The sequence below is a fragment of the Protobothrops mucrosquamatus genome, unplaced genomic scaffold (genome assembly GCF_001527695.2).
Source record: "Protobothrops mucrosquamatus isolate PMUCROS unplaced genomic scaffold, P.Mucros_1.0 scaffold2323, whole genome shotgun sequence".
Lineage (NCBI taxonomy): Eukaryota > Metazoa > Chordata > Lepidosauria > Squamata > Viperidae > Protobothrops > Protobothrops mucrosquamatus.
The window spans coordinates 43,186-63,159 of record NW_015388407.1 but is presented as its reverse complement, the minus strand read 5'-3'; the positions used below and the strand labels follow the sequence as shown (position 1 = coordinate 63,159).

The following is a 19,974-nucleotide window of genomic DNA, read 5'->3' as shown; positions in this document are numbered from 1 at the left end:
CAAAAATAACTGAGGCTTAAACTTTATCTTTTTCTTAAAGACATTTTGAATGTTCCACCAAATCTTTATCCAAAATGCTTTAACCGCCCTACAAGTCCACCACACATGAAAATAAGTTGCATCTAAATTTCCACATCTCCAACACTTAGGTTGTAAATTAGAATACATACGAGACAATTTTTGAGGATCTAAATGCCATATATCAAGGTTGAATTGCTAAGATGCTTGCTAACCTCTGTCGCTACTCAACTTGCCATAGAAACAGTGGGGAGGGAAGGTCTGGGAAGGAAACAGGAGTTTCAAGAAGCTGTCCATAGACCATGAGACCCAAGGTCACAAAAAGAGATGTCTGGTACAGAGAAGTGGACTATTCCTATAACAAACTGAAGAAATGTGATTGGGCAATGTGGACACTTGGTGGGTGGACGTTACGAAAAGCTATTGTCAACTAACCAGATTTTTGCGTGGGAAAACTAGAGTTCAATTTGCTTCTTCAGTACTGAGATGTGTATTCAATAAAATTTATCTTTTATGGCATTTCAAAGTTGTAAAGATCGCTCAGTGTTGAATTCGCTAGCCAGACAGTTGACAGAACCCAAGGTCAGTTTTGGAAATAAAGACTGAGTCTGGAGTTCACACTTAAATTTTGTTTAAAATTAGAATAATAAAAGTTAGAAAAGTAAAAATGGACCCTGACTGGCACCTAGAAATCTATCCATGGGACTCTGGTACCTACATGTGCTATGTTTAGAGGACATTTGTAACTTGGCTAGCAGAAAAGAGTGGCTAGCTTCTTTCTGCATGCTGTGTCTCATGGCCAGTGAATGTTGAATCTATTTCCATCTTCCTACTCTCTCCTGGCAGACTGGATGAGGGAGAACAGAAGGCTAGCTTCAATTTTCTTGCTTGCTTTTGCTTGAATTCAAAAACAGATCTTCCGCTGTGTAAAGGCAAAGCACCATGTGGCCGTGCATCGCACAGGAAAGGCTGTTTCTTCTGCAGCAGGTGGAACAAGAAATGACAGACAAAAACTCATGTTCTCGGTTTACAGACCCACCCCCTTTTTTTCGTAGAATCGTGTGGTCGTGACGGGGTTTTTAAGGTGTGTTAACGTCCGATCGAAGGGAAGGCTATTTTGAGGCTTGACTTGTGAAAGGGAATTAACGTGTGGTAACGAAAAACCTGAAGAGGAGGTTTCTCACAACTATCGTGGAAGGTTATGAAGAACCTATAACTTCCGCAAATTTGCCAGCAGAACTTAGCTCTTATGCTGAGTTTGAAAACGGGCTCAATCTATCTTCAAGCCTTTTTGCCTGGTTCAAGAAGAGAGTTGGATATAGAGAAGGACTTTGGAAGTGTTTTAATTAAAGATTGCAACTGGAGGCCCTTAAGAATCAGAAGAGATGTGGGACTAGGGTAAGCATTTTAGTGGAATGTAATGCAACTGCCTTGTGCAATTGAAATTCTTATCCTATGAGAGGATTGTGTAAAAATGGAATAACTAAACCAGAAAACTTTTCTTCCAAGTGTTTTCACCTGGCCCTCAGGGAGCAGGTAATCCTTCTTATGATTCTTCTGGTTCAAGCATTGTTCAGACAAGCAGCATGATGCCCCCCTACCTCTTTGTTGTTCTTTTTTAAACTAGTCTCTAGCTATAATGGCAGAGCAGCTTTTTTGATGGGTTCCCTCTAAAGTCTGAATCCTAGCTTTTGACCAGTCAGATAAACAAGAGTTTGTGAGGGATATGTCTTTATAACAGAACAAGTCCCAGCTACTCTACTTCTGACTTCATGCTTTGTTCAACTGGATCTGTCTACTTACGAAAACACTGTGGGATTTCTCCATTCCATGATCCGTTTCCTTCGCAGGTCAAAACAGCAGCTAAGGAGAGCTGATAGCCTTCCAGACAGGTGTAACTGATACTTGAGCCCCAACTGAAATCTGAGCCCATGACTCTTCCATTGGGAACAATTTGTGGAGATTTGCAGAGGATAGCTAGGGAGAAAAAGTCACACTGAACTCAACAAGAGACCCAGAAGGTTAGCATTCATGTTCCAGGGTTTCTATCATTATCTCGTGAATGTGATCTCTACATGTTGTAGGATGTTGTTGTCATTGCTGCAAATCTCCTTCTTCAATGGGCTAGAATTCACAGATGTTGCCCTCTTCTTATTTGGGGAAAGACATAAATAAATGTTGCCGAAATACAGATGGTAATTAAATAAGGCCACAGCATGCAAGTAACTGTATAGCAAATTGGCCATCTGTACCACCCAGGCATAAAGTAGAGGAAATTTTAAACATGCTTGTACAGCCAATCAGAAATACTGGCATGAAGGACATTAACACTATGCACATCACTAGACAGGATGATCTTATAGACTCTTTAGAAGCCATGTGCTTTCATGTGAAACCAAGATTGAATATGGCTTCTGAATATATATGGCTTCTGAATCCATCTCTAATCCAAATTTCTTCAGAAAGTCTCAGATTATTCTTGACACCAATCCTTTCTGGCTTTTTCATTGACCACATGGATTCAGAATAATGTGCAGTGGTGGGATTCAGCCAGTTCGCACCAGTTCGGCAAAACCGGTGGCTAATTTTTTGTTGCCCAGGCGCAGAATGGACTTCCGGAAGCGGCATCCACACAGAGAACCGGTTGTTGACATATTTGAATCCCACCACTGATAATGGGAGCATGAACAGAATTGGGCATTCAGGATTCTTTAAAAAAAAACAACCTTGTGGCTAAAGAAATTGGTGGGTAGTTTTTATCAGATTTTTCAAGGGGAAGAAAGGTTTCTACTACAATTTCTTAAAAACAAAACTCTCCCACCCTTCCAGCAGTAATATAATGCATTCTTTTGAGATCTTGGACGGAAGCATGGAAAACTGTACTGGAGCAATTACACAACAGTGAAAGACAGGATACACATACACAGCCCTCCTTTGCTTGCTCACCTAGTGCAGGTATGCATATCCTGCCTATGAGACATTCTCCAAGCTGTCCTTTCTAAGACTAATTCTCCTTAAACCAAGTGAAAAAGTGAGGGAGTGAGGAGAAAAAAAAATCTCCATCTGGATTTTGTGACTTATCCTTATCATCCTAATCATCCTTATCATCCTTATCCTTATTCTTATCTGGAGACTACCTGGCTGGGAAAAATTCCTCTAGACCAGGGATGGGCAACTGTGGTCCCTTTATGACCTTTGGACTTCAACTCCCAGAATTCCCCAGCCACACTTCTTCAAGTCACTAAGGTTGAGAAACACAGGTGTAGACTATAGAGAAATCCCACATGTGCTTTAATGGGTGATTAAATTGGCCTTACCTTTGCAGACAGGTTTTGTCCCATTCCAGGTCCGGTCCTTAGTGCAAGTTAACGTAGAAGCTCTTTCTGATTCCATCATGTAACCTGGCATGCACTGAAATGTGACAGTCTTATTATAGGTGAAGTCATTGCCCATTCGGATGCCATTGGCTGGCACGCCAGGGTCCCCACAGTTTATCACTTGGAAAAAGAGAAAAGGAAGATCAGCTGCAGATCTCAAAGGCAAGGTTGCAGAAATAGTTGCTGGCAAACAAAACAACAGTATTGTTTTGAAAGGAAATTCTTACAACAGCCCTCAAGTTCAAGACATTATTCTCCCATGGCGAAGCTTAATGACAGCAGGAAGTAATTAGCCATCTTATTCCTAAACAGTGTGATGGCTAGGTGTGTATCAGGTCCCTTTCCAAATGGAAATATTGCAAGTCTATTTGCTACCTGCAAAATTAGGCCAAGGGCTTCGTGATTTCTACTGTGATTTACAGGAGTTAAAAAACACAGAAATTCCTTCATAATTCTGATCTGTGAGTGGTTATCTCCTCCGTGAAAAAAATTCAATTCCGGTTAAAAGGGGAAAACAGATTATCTTGTTAATTATAGACCTATTAGCCCTCTTAACACAGTTGATGCAGGACATCTACAATGGAATTTTCAGGACTGGCTAGAACAAGAAAACTTGCTGACAAAAGGGCAGGCTAGTTGATCCACTATTGATCAGTGCCTTACATTTGAGCACCGCATTAGACAAATACTTCTCCTGCAACACAACCTCTCTTTATGTTGCTTTTAGAGATTTCAAAGCAGCATTTGATGCTATCTCCTCAGTTAAATTATGCGAGAAGTTAGAAGCTTCCTTGACCAACCAGCGTTGACTTTATCTAATATCTATGCTGCAAAAAGGCATATTACTCAAAGACAGTTGTAGCCACCAGGGCCATCTTATCCAATGTTACTGAAACCAAGAAAAGTATTAAGCAAAGCTGCACATTAATCCTTCTCCTATTCAACTATTACATTAATTTCATAATATAATTTCATTACATTCATTTCACTCCCTCCACTATGTAGACTTTCTTTCCCTGAAGAGATATTTCTGTTCTATTCTATGCAGATGATCCAGGGATACATTCAATAATGTCTGGTGGTCATGAAAGAGCACTTAGCATATGATCATAATACCAACTAAAACACAATTATCAGTAAGCTAACATCATGGGATATGTCAAAAGCCTCAAGAACCTTTTCATGGAACATATATGGCCACAAGAATCAAATAATTGAGGACAGTTTATCATTCTGCTGTCAGCTGGAAGCTCCATGGGAACTTGCTGAAAATGCACAGAGGAATTCATCTGCCGTCCTTAAATACTATAAGGCAAGAAATGGCTATTATATACCCATAATTCTCAAATTATTTGATGCCATGCCATTAGCACAGCTTCTCTATTTGCCCAACTGGATCCCTTTTCCAGTTTCACACTTCTAGAATTTGTAATCCAGATTTCTAAGAAAGATTCTTCAAGTGTCTCTACTGCCACTTTGTACCTATAGATGGGCTTCATGAAAATGGAGGGTAGAGTGTCATTGCTAACATCTTCCTTTGACCAACTCACCTGTGCATTCTGGGGTACTCCCGGTCCAGGTTCCATTGACAGTACAATGCCTGCTGAGCACACCTGTGGAATAATAGCCATCCCGACACTTGTATATGATGGAGCTGGAGAACACCAGGCCGTCATTGAATAATACCCTTGAGTTGCTGGGTGTCCCAGGGTTCCCACATGAGATCACTGCAATGAGTAATGAAGCTTCAGTCAAAAGAGTGCAACAATAATTTTGGCTATGAAGCATCTGCACTAACAGGCAGATATCAATTCAGAGTTAGAGAAATCTGATTTTCTACTCTCTGTTGGGACTTGCAACAGTTATCCAAGATGCTGGGCAGAGAAAGATCCCATCCCTGATTCTACTTCCTTACAATTAAAGGCTGCAGATGGAACTCTCAAGGGTGAGGCAAGGGCTCTGCACCAAGTCATAGTGATGAACACTGCTGGGCTGCTGTCCGTACATCCTTGAGCTGACAGAAAATTACACCAGCCTGCAATTAACTATCGCCATTACCAACCCTCTTCCTATTGCAATGCCTTTGTTTCAAGTCACTGCAATCTTCTAACTTCTCTTCAAAGTAATGGGTTTATTACCCTTGAACATTGTAACAATTAAAGTATGCACATGTGTGTTGGGAAGAACATGACTTTAACTCTGGTACAGCTAAGAGTGGCTTAATTCTAATTCAGGTCAGGACAACGTCATGGAAAGATATTGCAGGAAAAAAAGCTAAAAGCAAGTGGAGAAAGGCCCCAGAGTACATCTCCTTTTAAAACAGGTTTGGAAGTCCCATCCTGGGTGAGAATTCTGGCTTTTCTGTTTATAGGATATCTGGAGAGTGCCAGGATGGGGAAGATTGAAAATCCTCCCATGGTAACGAGGGTTGGATGAATTTCTTGAGTTACAATCCTAAATATACATATTGAGAAATAAAAGCCATCATTTGGAGTGTGATGGACATCTCAAGAGGGTTGAGCTATGGGGCACGTTTAAAGCATCTAACCATATGGTAGAATGTGCATAAACAAACCGAATCCCAGGTTTTCACACTTATCTCCTATTGAATATTGCATTCTGTACTCAACTGTTTTTTTCCCTTTAAGTATGCTATAAAACAGGGGTCCCCAACCCCCAGTCTGTGGACCAGTATTGGGCCACGGCATGCCAGCAACCAGGCCACACAAACAAGCAAAGCCCCATCTGTGAAATGCATGCAGCACACAAAACCACGTACCGTCCGGTCCACGGAAAAACCTCTCTCCATGGAACCGGTCCCTGGTGCCCAAAAGATTGGGGATCTCTACTATAAAGCATTGTGAAATATTTCTACAAAAATACAAGTTGGTACTTTGCATGGATATGTTTTTGTTCCATAAACTGTATACAGTTCCTTTAAGTTAGGCATCGTATTAGATTCTCCATGACAGCCAACAGAGTTTTTAGTGTCATCTCTTCCTATGAAGTCAGCATTCTCCTCAACAGAACAAAGGCAGATCATTCACACAAACAGATTTTAGTGCCAACATGTGCAAATTTAAAAGTCTCCCCCAAAGGGAAAAAAAAATGCACAGCCTCTCTAGAAGATGTGGTTTTTTCAAACTCCCTGGATCTTAAACGGGTAACACCATATAAAAGGAATTTATATCTATATAAATTTGCATAGATGAATTTGCTGTTATCTCCTCAATTAAATGGATGTACTAAAACAGCCGTTTCCCTTGGAGATTCATTTGCCTAAGATCCAACCTGTTATTCTGACACCTCTTCTGAATTAATGGTCTGAGGCTCCCTGCCGCGTTTTCTTTGCCATTCAATCAATGGCTCAATTCCATTAAAAGATTACAATGTCTTTGCTGAAATTCAGCTTTGGAACAAGTTGCAATGGAATGTCTTTTCAAGTCCTTGTTTGTGAGCTGACAATTCCACACCATTTTTAATAGCTGTTCACAGTTTGCTTGAAAGACAAGAGAAATGGTGGGATGATGGAATGGATAAGAGCAATATTCAAGGAATGGGATGGGATGGTCACACCTGCTTAGACAGAATATGGGGCATTTAATAAACAAGGAACTATCCTGCTAGTATAGGCCTTTTGTGTCCCATTCAAAGGGTTTAGTTTTAAATTTAAAAATTATTTGTAGAATCCTTGGGCCATAAAAAAGGCTGAGCGCCAAAGAATGGAGGCCTTTGAACTCTGGTGCTGGAGAAGACTCCTGCGAGTCCCCTGGACTGCAAGGCGTTCAAACCGGTCAGTCCTAGAGGAGATCAACCCTGACTGCTCTTTAGAAGGCCAGATCCTGAAGCTGAAACTCAAATACTTTGGCCACCTAATGAGAAGGAAGGACTCACTGGAGAAGAGCCTAATGCTAGGAAAGATGGAGGGCAAGAGAAGAAGGGGACGACAGAGAAGGAGGTGGCTGGATGGAGTCACTGAAGCAGTAGGCGTGAGCTTAAATGGACTCCAGAAGATGGTAGAGGACAGGAAGGCCTGGAGAAACGTTGTCCATGGGGTCACCATGGGTCGGACACGACTTTGCAACTAACAACAAGAATCCTTGGTCTTCTCTGCACTTGTTCGCTTGTTTGCAGATGCTTCATTACCCAAGTAACTAACATCATCAGTGCTAAAGAGAGTAAAGTTTGCTCACACTCAGCCGCTCATTGCAAACTCTGTACACTTTCTCCCACTCTGTACACTGCGCAGTCATCCCACCACTGACCAGCACTGATGATGTTACCTAGTTGGGTAATGAAATGTCTACAAGAAAACAAACAAGTTCAGAGAGGCACCAAGGATTCCACAGTTGTAGGATTCTGAGCTACAAATATCATCTTCTATTGAAAAAAAACACACTTATTTTCAAATGCAATCAGAGGTAATGAAACATCATGGCAAACTGGCTGTGAAAAGAGAACTATTTTTTACTATTTTTACAAACTCTTTGCTCTTCACTCCAGCCCTGTTTGGTGCCAAGAGGAGAATGGTAAAAAACAACAACAAACTTTCCTCTGGTTTCTCTGTGTATATGTTTGCTTGTTTTTGCTTGAATGCCAATTTTCATTTTAAACCTCGCTGGAAATTAAAGCTAAACGAAGCCTGACTCTTCAGTCTGGTAAGAGGATCCTGCAATGTTCCGTCGAATACAGCGTATTTTGCCTTTGCGGTTGTGTCGTCTCGCGATTACTTTACGTTAATTAATCGAACGAAGTAAGGTTTGGTAAACACCGGAAACTTTATAACTAACCCCAAGAAACCATTTTTTTTTAGGGAGACTTACAAATACTAATACCCCGCTTCCTTTTTTTTTCCGAATTTTAATTGTCAGCCTCTGGAGAATAAACACTGCTGGGTTTTTTTGCTGCCAAATGAACCAAAGTCAGCCGAAGCATATGTCTGCTATTTCTCAGTCTCAGAGGCAGAGGTGAGCCACCCAAATGTGTGGACAGCAAGGGATTACACTGGAGAAAGAGTGTTCCTCAGAGTCCAGCTAAAGATTATGCTTTGTGCACAAAAATCCACAAATCTCTGAAGCAGAGAGCTCGATATGTAACTATCCCAAGCCTGGAGAATGAAACTGCAGCCTTTTAAAGATCAATGGATACTATGCTACTTGGAAACTTCTCTGTGGCTTTTGGGGATCATAATGGAGCCGATCCTGGTTACAGCACTTCAAGCATCGAAAACGGGTGTTGACTGAATCACACGAGGCTGGGTTGATTGTCAACTTACACCTTTCTTTGTAGGGTTGCAGGACTGAAACTAGAACACAGGGACAGGTTATCCGTGGGATTCCCTAAAGATTTGTACCCATCCTACCATATCGTACTGGGTGGGCATGTTACTAACTTCTTCCCTTAAAGATTGCCATCTTATGGAATCTAGGAAATGTGCCTTTTCCACTTTTCCTCCTGCCCTATCAAGACCCACCCCCTTGAGGTTCGGCGGGCCTCTACTCTCCCAGTCACCCCAGAAGCATTTAAGAACTGGCTTTACTGGGATACAGTGATATGGATGACAGGATTTAATGAGGTACACCGCGTGAAAGCTTAACGTTTGTGCTGGGTTTTTAATGTTTATGGTTTTAATAAATACATAGTATGTATTAATTTGTTTCATTGTTGATATTGTTCTAATTGTTGAGTGGGAGCCATGCAGACTTTTATAAAAAAAAAATTGGCAGCTCTATAAATGTTTAAATAAAGTAAAATGAATTTTTTTTTAAACCTCTTAAGCAAGACACTGGAACAAAAGCAACTTTTGACTTCCCACCGGCTTCCCCATTGAGTTGTCATGGGCAAAGCTGCAGGAGCACTGGAAATCTTTCTTCCCTTCCCTTCCCTTCCCTCCTCTCTCTTAAACTCAAATCAGTTTACAGCATTGGTCTAGAAAACCAAAGTATGCAGCGTAATTGACGTTCAAGACTCATTTAGTTTTTGAACGATATACTAGAAGGATCACATTTCAAAATGTAAGTGGATCTAGGACAAAATGAAACAAAAAAAAACTTAATTAAAATTCAGTTCACTTGATGTAATAATTTTCCCCATCTGCCACACTGACAGTTACAATTTGCTGCCAATTTTGGAGGAAGTCTGGAGGCTTCACGCAGCGCTTCAAGGAACAGCATGCAGCGTTGAGACCTCAGGTTCTCCACCTTTGAGCATGCAAGGAGAAAATTGCCTCAGGAAACAAATACCGAGAAGTATGGTGATGTAGTCTTTGGGGAGAAGAAAATTATATGCAGAAGGAAGCCTCCTCTGAACCACCTTGGGGTTGCCTTCTGCAGGAGAGAATACTATCTTATGACCAGGGATGGGGCAGTCAACATCATGGCATGGGAGTGATATGTGACATCTCATCTTCATCTCAAGCTGAAAAATACCTTGGTTACCCTTGTCATAATTTCTTATATTCTCTTCTAAGAGCGTCGTGCCATAATTTGGCTTTAGTGTTCCAACACCTTAGCTCTAAATCTCTTCTTCGCATCCCTTGGTCTTGGATACAGATCCTAGCACAGTGGTGGCGAACCTATGGCCCGGGTGCCAGAGGCGGCACTCAGAGCCCTCTCTGTGGGCACGCGTGCCGTCACCCCAGTCCTAGGCCTTCAGCTGGGTTTTATAAAACCTTTTCACTTTAGGCCTCTGCCACCGTGTGCAAAAAAAAAAAAAAGGTTCAATCAATCAGTCAATTTCAACTTCTCGTGGGGAAAAAAAAAATTGCAAAGTTGGAATTGATTGATTGAACTTTTTAGTCCCATCCAGTCTGCTGTTACCACCGCAGCCATGCCCAGCCAATGGGCCACACCCAGCCAATGGGCCACACCCACCCAGCACCCGATGATGCATAAGTTGGTTTTGAGTTGCAGTTTGGGCACTCGGTCTCTAAAAGGTTCGCCATCACTGTCCTAGCACCTGTCGAATACACTTCAGTTGCAAATGACTTTCTGTCATTCTCTGTACATGGCACTACATTCATAATCTTGTGATTAAAAAGTTTTGTCTGGGATCCATGTTCCTGGCTCCTTCTGAACGTCATAAAAGTATTTTATTTTGGGATTGATCTACATGACCCATCCCTTTTGCAGCAATAAAATGAAATAACAAATGGAGGTATTTGAAGTAGTGACAGAGGAATTATCAGGCATCAGGACAATAACAAGTTATGACATCTCTTTAGTCATTGGCTGCCTCAGAATATATTTCCAGCAAACTTACAAAGCTTGGCTTCTGATCAACCAGAGAGAAACTCATACTCTTTGGGTCTCTCTCTGTGTGCCATTTCCCTGTCTTCCCTGGCATTGATTTTAAATACAGAAGTATTTAAAGTATAGAAGTAACAATAATCTTCTGAAAAGACCACTGAGCTTATTACACTGGATTACCTGGTGTCTTTTTCTGTTCTGTTCTCCCTGTAAAAGCTACCTGAATATATATGTTTATTAGGCTTCTAAGGGATGTTAAATGTAACTTTATCTAGCATGAGATGGCTTAATGGAGTAGTTTTTTTTTAAGAAAAGAAAAATGTCACCATGACAACAGGGTTTTTCCCTGCTGATCATCCTTAGATGAAAATACGGTAAGGGAAACTTGGAAAATTTAATGTGAATCTTTGCTCTCAACCTCACACAAGCTTGGAATCACAAAAAATGATGGTTACTTAGACCACCATCAAAAGAGAGATTTTAGTGGATGTTGGTCAGGATTCCTAGTGGCACCCCCAGAGTAAAGGTAGAGGACTCTAGAGATTAATTGTTGGGCACGGGCCTCTAATAATCCATAATTGGGAGAAGTATTGTTGTCAGTCATCAAAGCAAGACGTGAAACTCTAAGGGAGGGATGTTTAAGACTTGTGGACTTCAACTCCCAGAATTCCCCAGCCAGCATGACTAAGATGTAAAACAGTCAGGGCTAGAATTTTCCATTTCTTTTTTTCAATTTTATTGTTTGAAGTATAATTTTTCAAAAGGATGAATACTCCCTCCAACTTAGGTGGTGCCTTCTCTTTTGGAAGATATTTGATGTTCTCATAAGAACTTGTATTTTCTTTTTTGTATTTTGTTGCCTGGTGCCAGTTTTTTGCTGCAAAGTTTTAACAAGCACAATCTCAAAGGGGGCAAAAGAGAGGAAATGTAGAAGCTGTATTCAACCATGATCACTTTCAAGTTTGTTTGTGACTTTCCCAGGGGTTCAGGCCAACCAAAGTGGTAAGGTAGATAGTTGCCTGAAGAGCGTAGCAAATGTCTTCATTTAAGTCTAGTTTAACAAAGAGAAGGATGAGGGGGGAAATGATAGCAGTCTTCCAATATCTCAGGGGCTGTCACAAAAAAGAATTGGGTGTCAAGCTATTCTCCAAAGCGCCTGAAGGCAGGACAAGAAGCAACGGGTGGAAACTAATCAAGGAGAGAAGCAACCTAGAACTAAGGAGAAACTTCCTGACAGTGAGAACAATTAACCAGTGGAACAACCTGCCTCCAGAAGCAGTGAATGCTTCAACACTGGAAGTTTTTAAGAAGAGACTGGACAGCCATTTGTCCGAGATGGTATAGGGTTTCCTGCCTGAGCAGGGGTTGGACTAGATGACCTCCAAGGTCCCTTCCAACTTTATTGTTGTTGTTGTTGTTGTTGTTGTTGTTGTTGTTGTTGTTATTATTATTATTATTATTATTATTATTATTATTATTATGATGTCAGTGTAGTACAAATATCTTAAATCTCTGGACAAATTTGCTGTGCTATACAGACTTGGCATTAGCAAACAACTAACTCATGAATCCAGGCTGGTCAGTGAAGCTGAAATGTGTAACCTCTGAAAAGAATCTAAAACATGCTTGAAAATGTGAAACCATATGCTAGGCATATGCAGACTTAAACCCCAAGCCCACCGACTCAGATCTAGGAACAGCTTTTTGGCAAGAGCAAACATTACTAAGGGTACACAAGAACAAATTTGAATTAAAAGATGGAGGAAGGAGACTACCAAGCAAGGAATAAGATTAAAGGAGGGTATGGTTGAAGAATCTGACCTCTGTTATACTACCTGGAGGACCCTGAATAGGTTGAGAGTTGGAGTGCCTAAATGTAAAGCCAATATGCTGAAGTGGAGACTCTTGGCAGATAACAATGTGCTATGTGAATGTAGAGAGACATAGAGCCTGGCCCATCTGCTAGTATGTCAGGTACTACCGGAAACATGTAAACACATACAGATAATGGCTTATTTTTGGTCAGTGACAAAGCCAAAGCCAGTGGCTTCATTCTAGCAATTTAAAGTTTGAGGAAGGTGAGGAGGGTGAGGAGGGTGAGGAGAAGAAGGAGAAGGAGAAGGAGGAGGAGAAGGAGAAGGAGAAGGAGAAGGAGAAGAAGGAGAAGAAGAAGAAGAAGAAGAAGAAGAAGAAGAAGAAGAAGAAGAAGAAGAAGAAGAAGAAGAAGAAGAAGAAGAAGAAGAAGAAGAAGAAGAAGAAGAAGAAGAAGAAGAAGAAGAAGAAGAAGAAGAAGAAGAGGAAGGAAGGAAGGAAGGAAGGAAGGAAGGAAGGAAGGAAGGAAGGAAGGAAGGAAGGATAGCCTTCTGCAATTTTTTTGCTCTCCAGAAAGAGTGTATGTTAGTTCTTATAATGCCAGGTTGTGAATTACACTTCTGGGAAGCCCAGGTGATGAAGGTGAGGTGGCGGACAGCGAGAAGTCTCTGAAAGAATTATAATCTCACTATATACTATTGCCACCGTTAATTCACCATATATGGACCCATCCTTCCAGCTTCTGTGCAAACGGCATACATATTTACATTAAAGATTAAGAAGGCAAAGAATATTATGTTTTGGTATGGTTTGTAAATGTTGTAAGTCCCGCAGAGTCACTATTGTGAAATGGCAGCCACATAAATCCAATCAATAAATAAACAAATGTGTGAAGCAACAGATATACATTGGTGAAAGGGGAAAAGAAAAGAACTCAGAAAGCATAAAACACCCCAAATCATTTGACTTGCCCCATATAGGTCCTTGCAGGCTGAGCTGCTGACCAGACTCACCTTCGCATTCTGGCTGAGTGCCACTCCATGATCCATTGGCTTGACAGATTCTTTGCAGTGAGCCCCGGAGCGTGTAACCCGGCTCACAGCTAAACCAGACCGTGCTGTTCACACTTAATTCGTTTTCACCATGCCGGATACCATGGGAAGGGATTCCAGGATCACCACAAAGTCCCCGGATGCTTCCTGCCGAAGGAAAGCAGAAGTTCTGACATTGGCACAAGCAATGCTACCCACTGGTTTTGGAGCAAAGCAAGGAAGCAAACAAACAAACAAACAAACAAATAAAGAAATAACAATCTAAAGAATAAAATAAAACAAATAGCATTCCCTAGGGATAGAATCAAGATCACGTGAAGTATTAATAACACTTTACAAGGCCTTGGTAAGGCCACACTTGGAATACGGCATCCAGTTTTGGTCACCACGATGTAAAAAAGATGTTGAGACTCTGGAGAGAGTACAGAGAAGAGCAACAAAGAGGATCAGGGGACTGGAGGCCAAAGCATATAAGGAACGGCTGCTGGAATTGGGTATGTCTAGTTTCACGAAGAGAAGGACGAGGGGGGACAGGATAGCAGTCTTCCAATATCTCAGGGGTTCCTACAAAGATGTAGAAAAGATGCTGAGACACTAGAAAGAGTACAGAGAAGAGCAACAAAGATGATTAGGGGACTGGAGGCTAAAATATATAAGGGACGGTTGCTGGAATTGGGTATGTCTAGTTTAATGAAAAGAAGGACGAGGGGGGACATGATAGCAGTCTTCCAATATCTCAGGGGTTGCCCCAAAGAAGAGGGAGTCAAGCTATTCTCCAAAGTGCCTGAAGGCAGGACAAGGAGCAATGGGTGGAAGCTAACCAAGGAGAGAAGCAACCTAGAACGAAAGAGAAACTTCCTGACAGTGAGAACAATTAACCAGTGGAACAACCTGCCTCCAGAAGCGGTTAATACTCCAACACTGGAATTTTTTTAGAAGAGACTGGACGGCCATTTGTCCGAAATGGTGTAGGGTTTCCTGCCCGAGCAGGGGGTTGGACGTGGCATCCGTGGTTCAAATCTATCTAAAACAATCTCTTCAGTAACCCTTGGGACAATTCCAAGCAGATGTACGCAGCAACTGCTAACCCTGTTTACATCTTTTTCCCTCTGGTTTGGTTTGCCAATTCTGGTCTTTTTCAAAGGGGAAATTACAAGGTGTTTCAAGGCCACCTGTTAGCTTTGCAGAAACAGAGCGGCTGGCTTTGTTGGGAACAGAGAAGTGGTGCTCCAGTGAGCCAGTAAGTCATTTCCTCTACAGTCAAAAGGGAAGTGTGTATGCAAGGAAGCCATTTTGAATGAGTGATTTGACAGCTGGAAAGTGCCCGCTCCTTTAGTCATGTGGTGACCATCTGTTATTGCCTCTTTCCACCAATCATTTTAAAAAAAAATGCAGTTTTCCAAAACAAGTCTGGTGCGTTGCTTGTGTGGGAGACACAATTTTGTTTTAATCTCTTTTTGGACATGAATAGAATCGAGCTGTACATCTTCTCTATGTAAAGCACCACCCATGGGCCACATTTTTTTTCTCTCTCCAAACCGACTTTGCAAATCATTTTTCTGACTGGATACCTAATAAGAACTTCTTTTTTTAAAAAAAAAAAAAAAATCTTCTATGTGAAAAGGTTTTCTTATAAACAAAGCAGGAAGTACACCTTCAGGTTTTTAATGGGTGAGTGCTGGCATCAAAAAGTGGTGCAAAATTAATTAGATCCCAACCCTGCTGTGAAACTCTCCACAGCCTACATCACATGCTGAATTATTCACTTATTTAACAGTGGAAAAATCTTACAGTTTCAACATCCTTAATTGTAGTCCAAAGTGAATGTCAGCTGCCTATCTTCACCTTTTTTGAAGCTTGCTCGCAATTGCCATAAGGGGGGGGGTAGGGGGCACTTGGGAGTGGAAGAGTGATGGAGGTGTGAAGGAATCTTGTGGGAAATTAGGAAGTATGGACACTGACAGAAACCAAAAGTCATCTCTCCTCCTTTTCAAGGACACCGGTCCTGGGAAAGGAATTTGCTGTGGCGCCAGAGATACCATGTTCCCAAAACATCAGAACAAGACCTGATTGGACTACTCTTCCAGGGGGGAAGGTTCTGGACATTGGGGATTGCTTTCAACATATCATTTTTGCATGGTTTTTCTTCAGAGCCTGCTCGCTCAGGCTGCACTCAACATCTCTAGTAAAAGTATATTTTCTCTAACACCTATGGAGCCAAGGGTCATTCTTTCCTAGGGTGCAAGTTGGGGCCAGTCTGACAGTGAAGTCCACGAGTCATAAAAGAGCCAAGGTTGCCTACCCTTGACCTAGGCCAGGGGTAGGCAACCTTGGCTCTTTTATGACTCGTGGACTTCAACTCCCAGAATGCCTGAGCCAGACGAGTCATAAAAGAGCCAAGGTTGCCTACCCCTGACCTAGGCCTATTCCAAAGCATAATTTCCTTGAAATCCAGATTGTTTTATACAACCTTACTGAGCAATACTATTTAAAGAGATGAGGATAAATCAACCCACATGCCCCCACGTTGGTACCCATGTCTTTTGCCACTCAGTTTTCTTACCTGAGCAATGAGGTAGAGATCCACTCCAACGCCCATCAAGCTGACACGTGCGGGTGGAATTGCCAATCAAATTCCTGCCTTCCTGGCATTTGTAGTGCACCACTGCTCCTACGGTGTGGACATCACCCAAGATCTGGGCATAAGGTGGGGATCCAGGATGGCCACAGGAGACCACTGAAACAAAAGAGCACCAAGTTTTCACTTCAACCTGAACTAAAGTTGTATCTTTCTTTCTTTCTTTCTTTCTTTCTTTCTTTCTTTCTTTCTTTCTTTCTTTCTTTCTTTCTTTCTTTCTTTCTTTCTTTTTTTCTTTCTTTCTTTCTTTCTTTTCTCTCTCTCTCTCTCTCTCTCTCTTTCTTTTTTCATTCTCTCGCTCTCTCCCTTGCTCTCTCTCTCCATCCACTTTCTATATTGCCACAATTGTATTGCTTTGACTGACATGTCAAAGGCCACATTCTAACAACTGCCTTGCTTAGCAGTGGAAATTCTGGTTCTAATTGTGGTGGTGCATAGAGGACTATCTGTACTTCCTTGTTCTCCTGGAAATCTTCATCTGGGGACAAGACAAAGCTTCCCACTCTGTTCCAAGCACTTATTATTTTCTGCAGTAATTCCTTTATAAAACCACTTTTACTGATTTTCTCTCATTCTACTCATCAGAAACTTCCAAACTCACTTCAATATATTGTGTAAGATCTATGTTTGGTCAAAAGCTGGCCCAGGGGTATAAGCCAGTTAAACATGTGGTGATGGAAGTCTCCACCACATCAATGGAGCATGAAAAAGAAGGCCAGGTCTTTGTTTCTTTGGGGCTCAATGGCATCATTTTAGCAGGACTGCCTGTCAATAACTGCTCCTTTGCGCCTTGTAAGATCATGGATGTGTCATCAGTGATATTGTCAACTTGTCTCCTCTTGTCATTTTTTATTATTGTCTTCTATTTTCCAACCTTTGTGTTCCTGCACACTGCAAAGCACTTTTTCCCCCAAACACTTTGCACAAGACTCTACATTTAGCTAATTGAAATATTCTAATTACACCCTTGTTTTTTTTCTTAAAATGTCCTGCTTGTTTATGTCCAAGCTGGATTTCTAATTTTTTCCCCTAGATATTTCACTTGAGATAAGTTCTTAGGGTAGCTCCAGTGCCTAAGACGGCAACTATTTAAGGTTACTTGTACAACAATCCCCTAATTACAGCAAAATGGGCCTCATGTATCACTTTTCCACGGTGACAAGATGGAAATGCCAACAATACAGGGAAAACAGACTGTGCTGAAGAAATTAAATTAAAAAGACATTTGCTTCTTTAATTGCTTTAAGAGAAGGAAAGAGAGGCGTAACACTTAAACTAAACTACCTTGTACTTTAAATGTGCAAAACCTGGGCCTTCCACGTCTTGATAAATATAAGGCTGGTGTCTTCCCTTGAGCTGTAACATTTCTCTGAAAGTCATTAGTCATATTAATTAGCAGACTGATGGTGTGACCAATATCTACCCTTGGAGAAACTCTCCTATTTAGGCCGATATTCTGTCTTGAATTATTCCCCAGACTTCCTAAGGATGCTTGAAGAATTCAGGCTTAGCTAATTGTGTTAAGAGCTGATTTGAGACAGACTGTTTGATGAACATATAAACTGGATTTTAATTCCACTGATTTTTTTTCTCTTGTTACTTTAAGTGCAGATGAATGTACTCATTTAAATGAGACAGAGTTGTGGATTAAAGACATTGGAAAGAGATAAAGATGAGAAACACAGAGAGGCATTTCACCCTAAATTCTACTCTTTTTTTTTTTTGGTCAATAGCTGCAGAGTTTTAAGGCATATGCTGGCCCCATTCGTGTAATTTTAGAGGTGGAATTCATCTCTGATCTTCTCTTCCTTGCTTTCTGTGGAAGTATAACCATAGTTGATTTCTGTTTTAGCTGGCACAAGAAGGGGGTTAAGGAGCTCTGAAACCTCTCCTCCAAATATTGCATTCACCACATCAAAATGACCCTGTGTGGCTTTCTTTGGGAGTTCAAAGTCGTCTATATGAGAGTATTTCCAAAACTTCTCCTCACGACCACTATCTAGTGAAGGGAGAGAGGATTAATAGGTTGTGAAAGAGTCATTCATTGAGATCAAATGGGGACTTAAAAATGAGTCTCTGGCAGACTTCAAAAACACTTTCCGAACTCTTTGAAACTAAAGCAAGCTGGGAGCTGCAAGAATCAGGGAATATTGCTGGACCATAAGTCCCAGAATTTCTCATCATTGGCCGGGCTTCCTGCGAGTGGTTTCACAACATTGGAAGTGGACCTCCAGGATGATGAGGTTGCCAACCACAGACAAAGAGAGAGGAGAGGGATACCCAATTCCAGCAGCCTTTCCTTATATGCTTTAGCCTCCAGTCCCCTAATCATCTTTGTTGCTCTTCTCTGTACTCTTTCTAGAGCCTCAACATCTTTTTTAAATCGTGGTGACCAAAACTGGATGCAGTAGTCCAAGTGTGGCCTTACCAAGGCATTGTAAAGTGGTATTAACACTTCACGTGATCTTGATTCTATCCCTCTGTTAATGCAGCCCAGCACTGTGTTGGCTTTTTTGGCAGCTGCAGCACACGGCTGGCTCATATTTAAGTGACTGTCCACTAGGACTCCGAGATCTGAGATATTGTTATAGGGAAAATAGAAGGAGGAAGATGTGTTGGGTATTTTTGCTGCCTTGAGTTATTTGTAAAAAGGTGGAATACAAACAAATACAAATCAGTAGATACTTTGGGTCTCTGCTTAAGAGTCTGGAAGGTTGGCATAAGCTGTGGAGTTTCCCTTTCCCCCTTTTCATGGGGCCAAGAAGAGAGCAGTTGCAATCTCAAAAGAGCCTTTAAATCAGGGGTAGTCAACTTGGCTCAGGAATTCTGGGAATTGAAGTCCACGAGTCATAAAAGAGCCAAGGTTGACTACCCCTGCTTTAAATGATACATTCGCTTTCTGAACTGAATGGAAATCAAAGCAAAAGGAAAGCAAGGAACTTACTATGACAGACAGGGAGAGGCCGGTCCCAAATGCCATCACCCTGACATGCGAGCACATGAGTCCCCAGTAAATAATATCCACGGTTGCATTGATAAGAGACGGTTGTTCCAAAACTATATCGGTGAGGCCCACTTGGTTGCACTTGACGGACGCTGTTCTCCAGGTGCCCAGGATCAGTACAATTTACAACTGCAAGCAAATCACAGAAGATAAAAAGAATATTAACCCCCAAAAAATGAGAGAAATCGTTACCAAGAAGGAAAAGAATCTCATCTTTTCCCTTCCATTTTAAAAAATAACATGGGAGGACAATATATCAAATCAGGGGTATCTGTGAGTGTGAGCAAAAAGTGCCGCCTCTTTTTCATATGTGTCATCTACGTGACACACATCAAAAAGGGGTAGGGCTCTGATTATGTGGTTGCAGCAGCCCTCTTGACTTTTTAAATCCTTCCCACCGATGCCACTGGATCAAATCCTTGTGTGAACATTTCCCACCATTTGGTTCTCCCCTGTGATGGAACATCGCCTGGATTCCCAAAAAGACAGTGAAGCTTCTCCTTAGGAGTACTCAGAGTGTATCCTTAATGGCGCAAGTAGTAGCTTTAGTTTGACAAGATTTCTGTCTAATGATGAGGAAATATGTCGGTTTTGTTTTTCAAAGTCTGACATCCTCTCCCTCTCCCCCTATTCTCGAGATAGAGTGGGAGGGAGGGAGGGAGGGAGGGAGGTAGAGGGAGAGAGAGAGAGAGAGAGGGAGAGGGAGAGAGAGAGAGGGGGGGGAGGGAGGGAGGGACAGAGGGGGGGAGGGAGACCTAGTTTTTGTTAAAATGAATTACTCAAGTTCTGGCTATATCAATCCTAGTCTAGCAAAAGCAAGGCACTC

The 19,974-nt window shown here is 41.6% G+C and overlaps 1 protein-coding gene across 1 annotated transcript in view; it reads right to left on the bottom strand.

Annotated features, from left to right (window-relative positions):
* LOC107295371 (CUB and sushi domain-containing protein 2-like) overlaps positions 1 to 19,974 on the bottom strand; it is a gene marked incomplete at its 5' end in the record, with an annotated part of 77,638 nt that overhangs the window by 15,567 nt on the left and 42,097 nt on the right. The window contains 5 exons of the mRNA XM_015824684.1: positions 1,822 to 1,995; positions 3,336 to 3,515; positions 4,946 to 5,122; positions 13,468 to 13,653; positions 16,070 to 16,243. Of these exons, the coding sequence (XP_015680170.1) occupies positions 1,822 to 1,995; positions 3,336 to 3,515; positions 4,946 to 5,122; positions 13,468 to 13,653; positions 16,070 to 16,243 (891 nt within the window). The remainder of the gene's footprint in view (positions 1 to 1,821; positions 1,996 to 3,335; positions 3,516 to 4,945; positions 5,123 to 13,467; positions 13,654 to 16,069; positions 16,244 to 19,974) is intronic.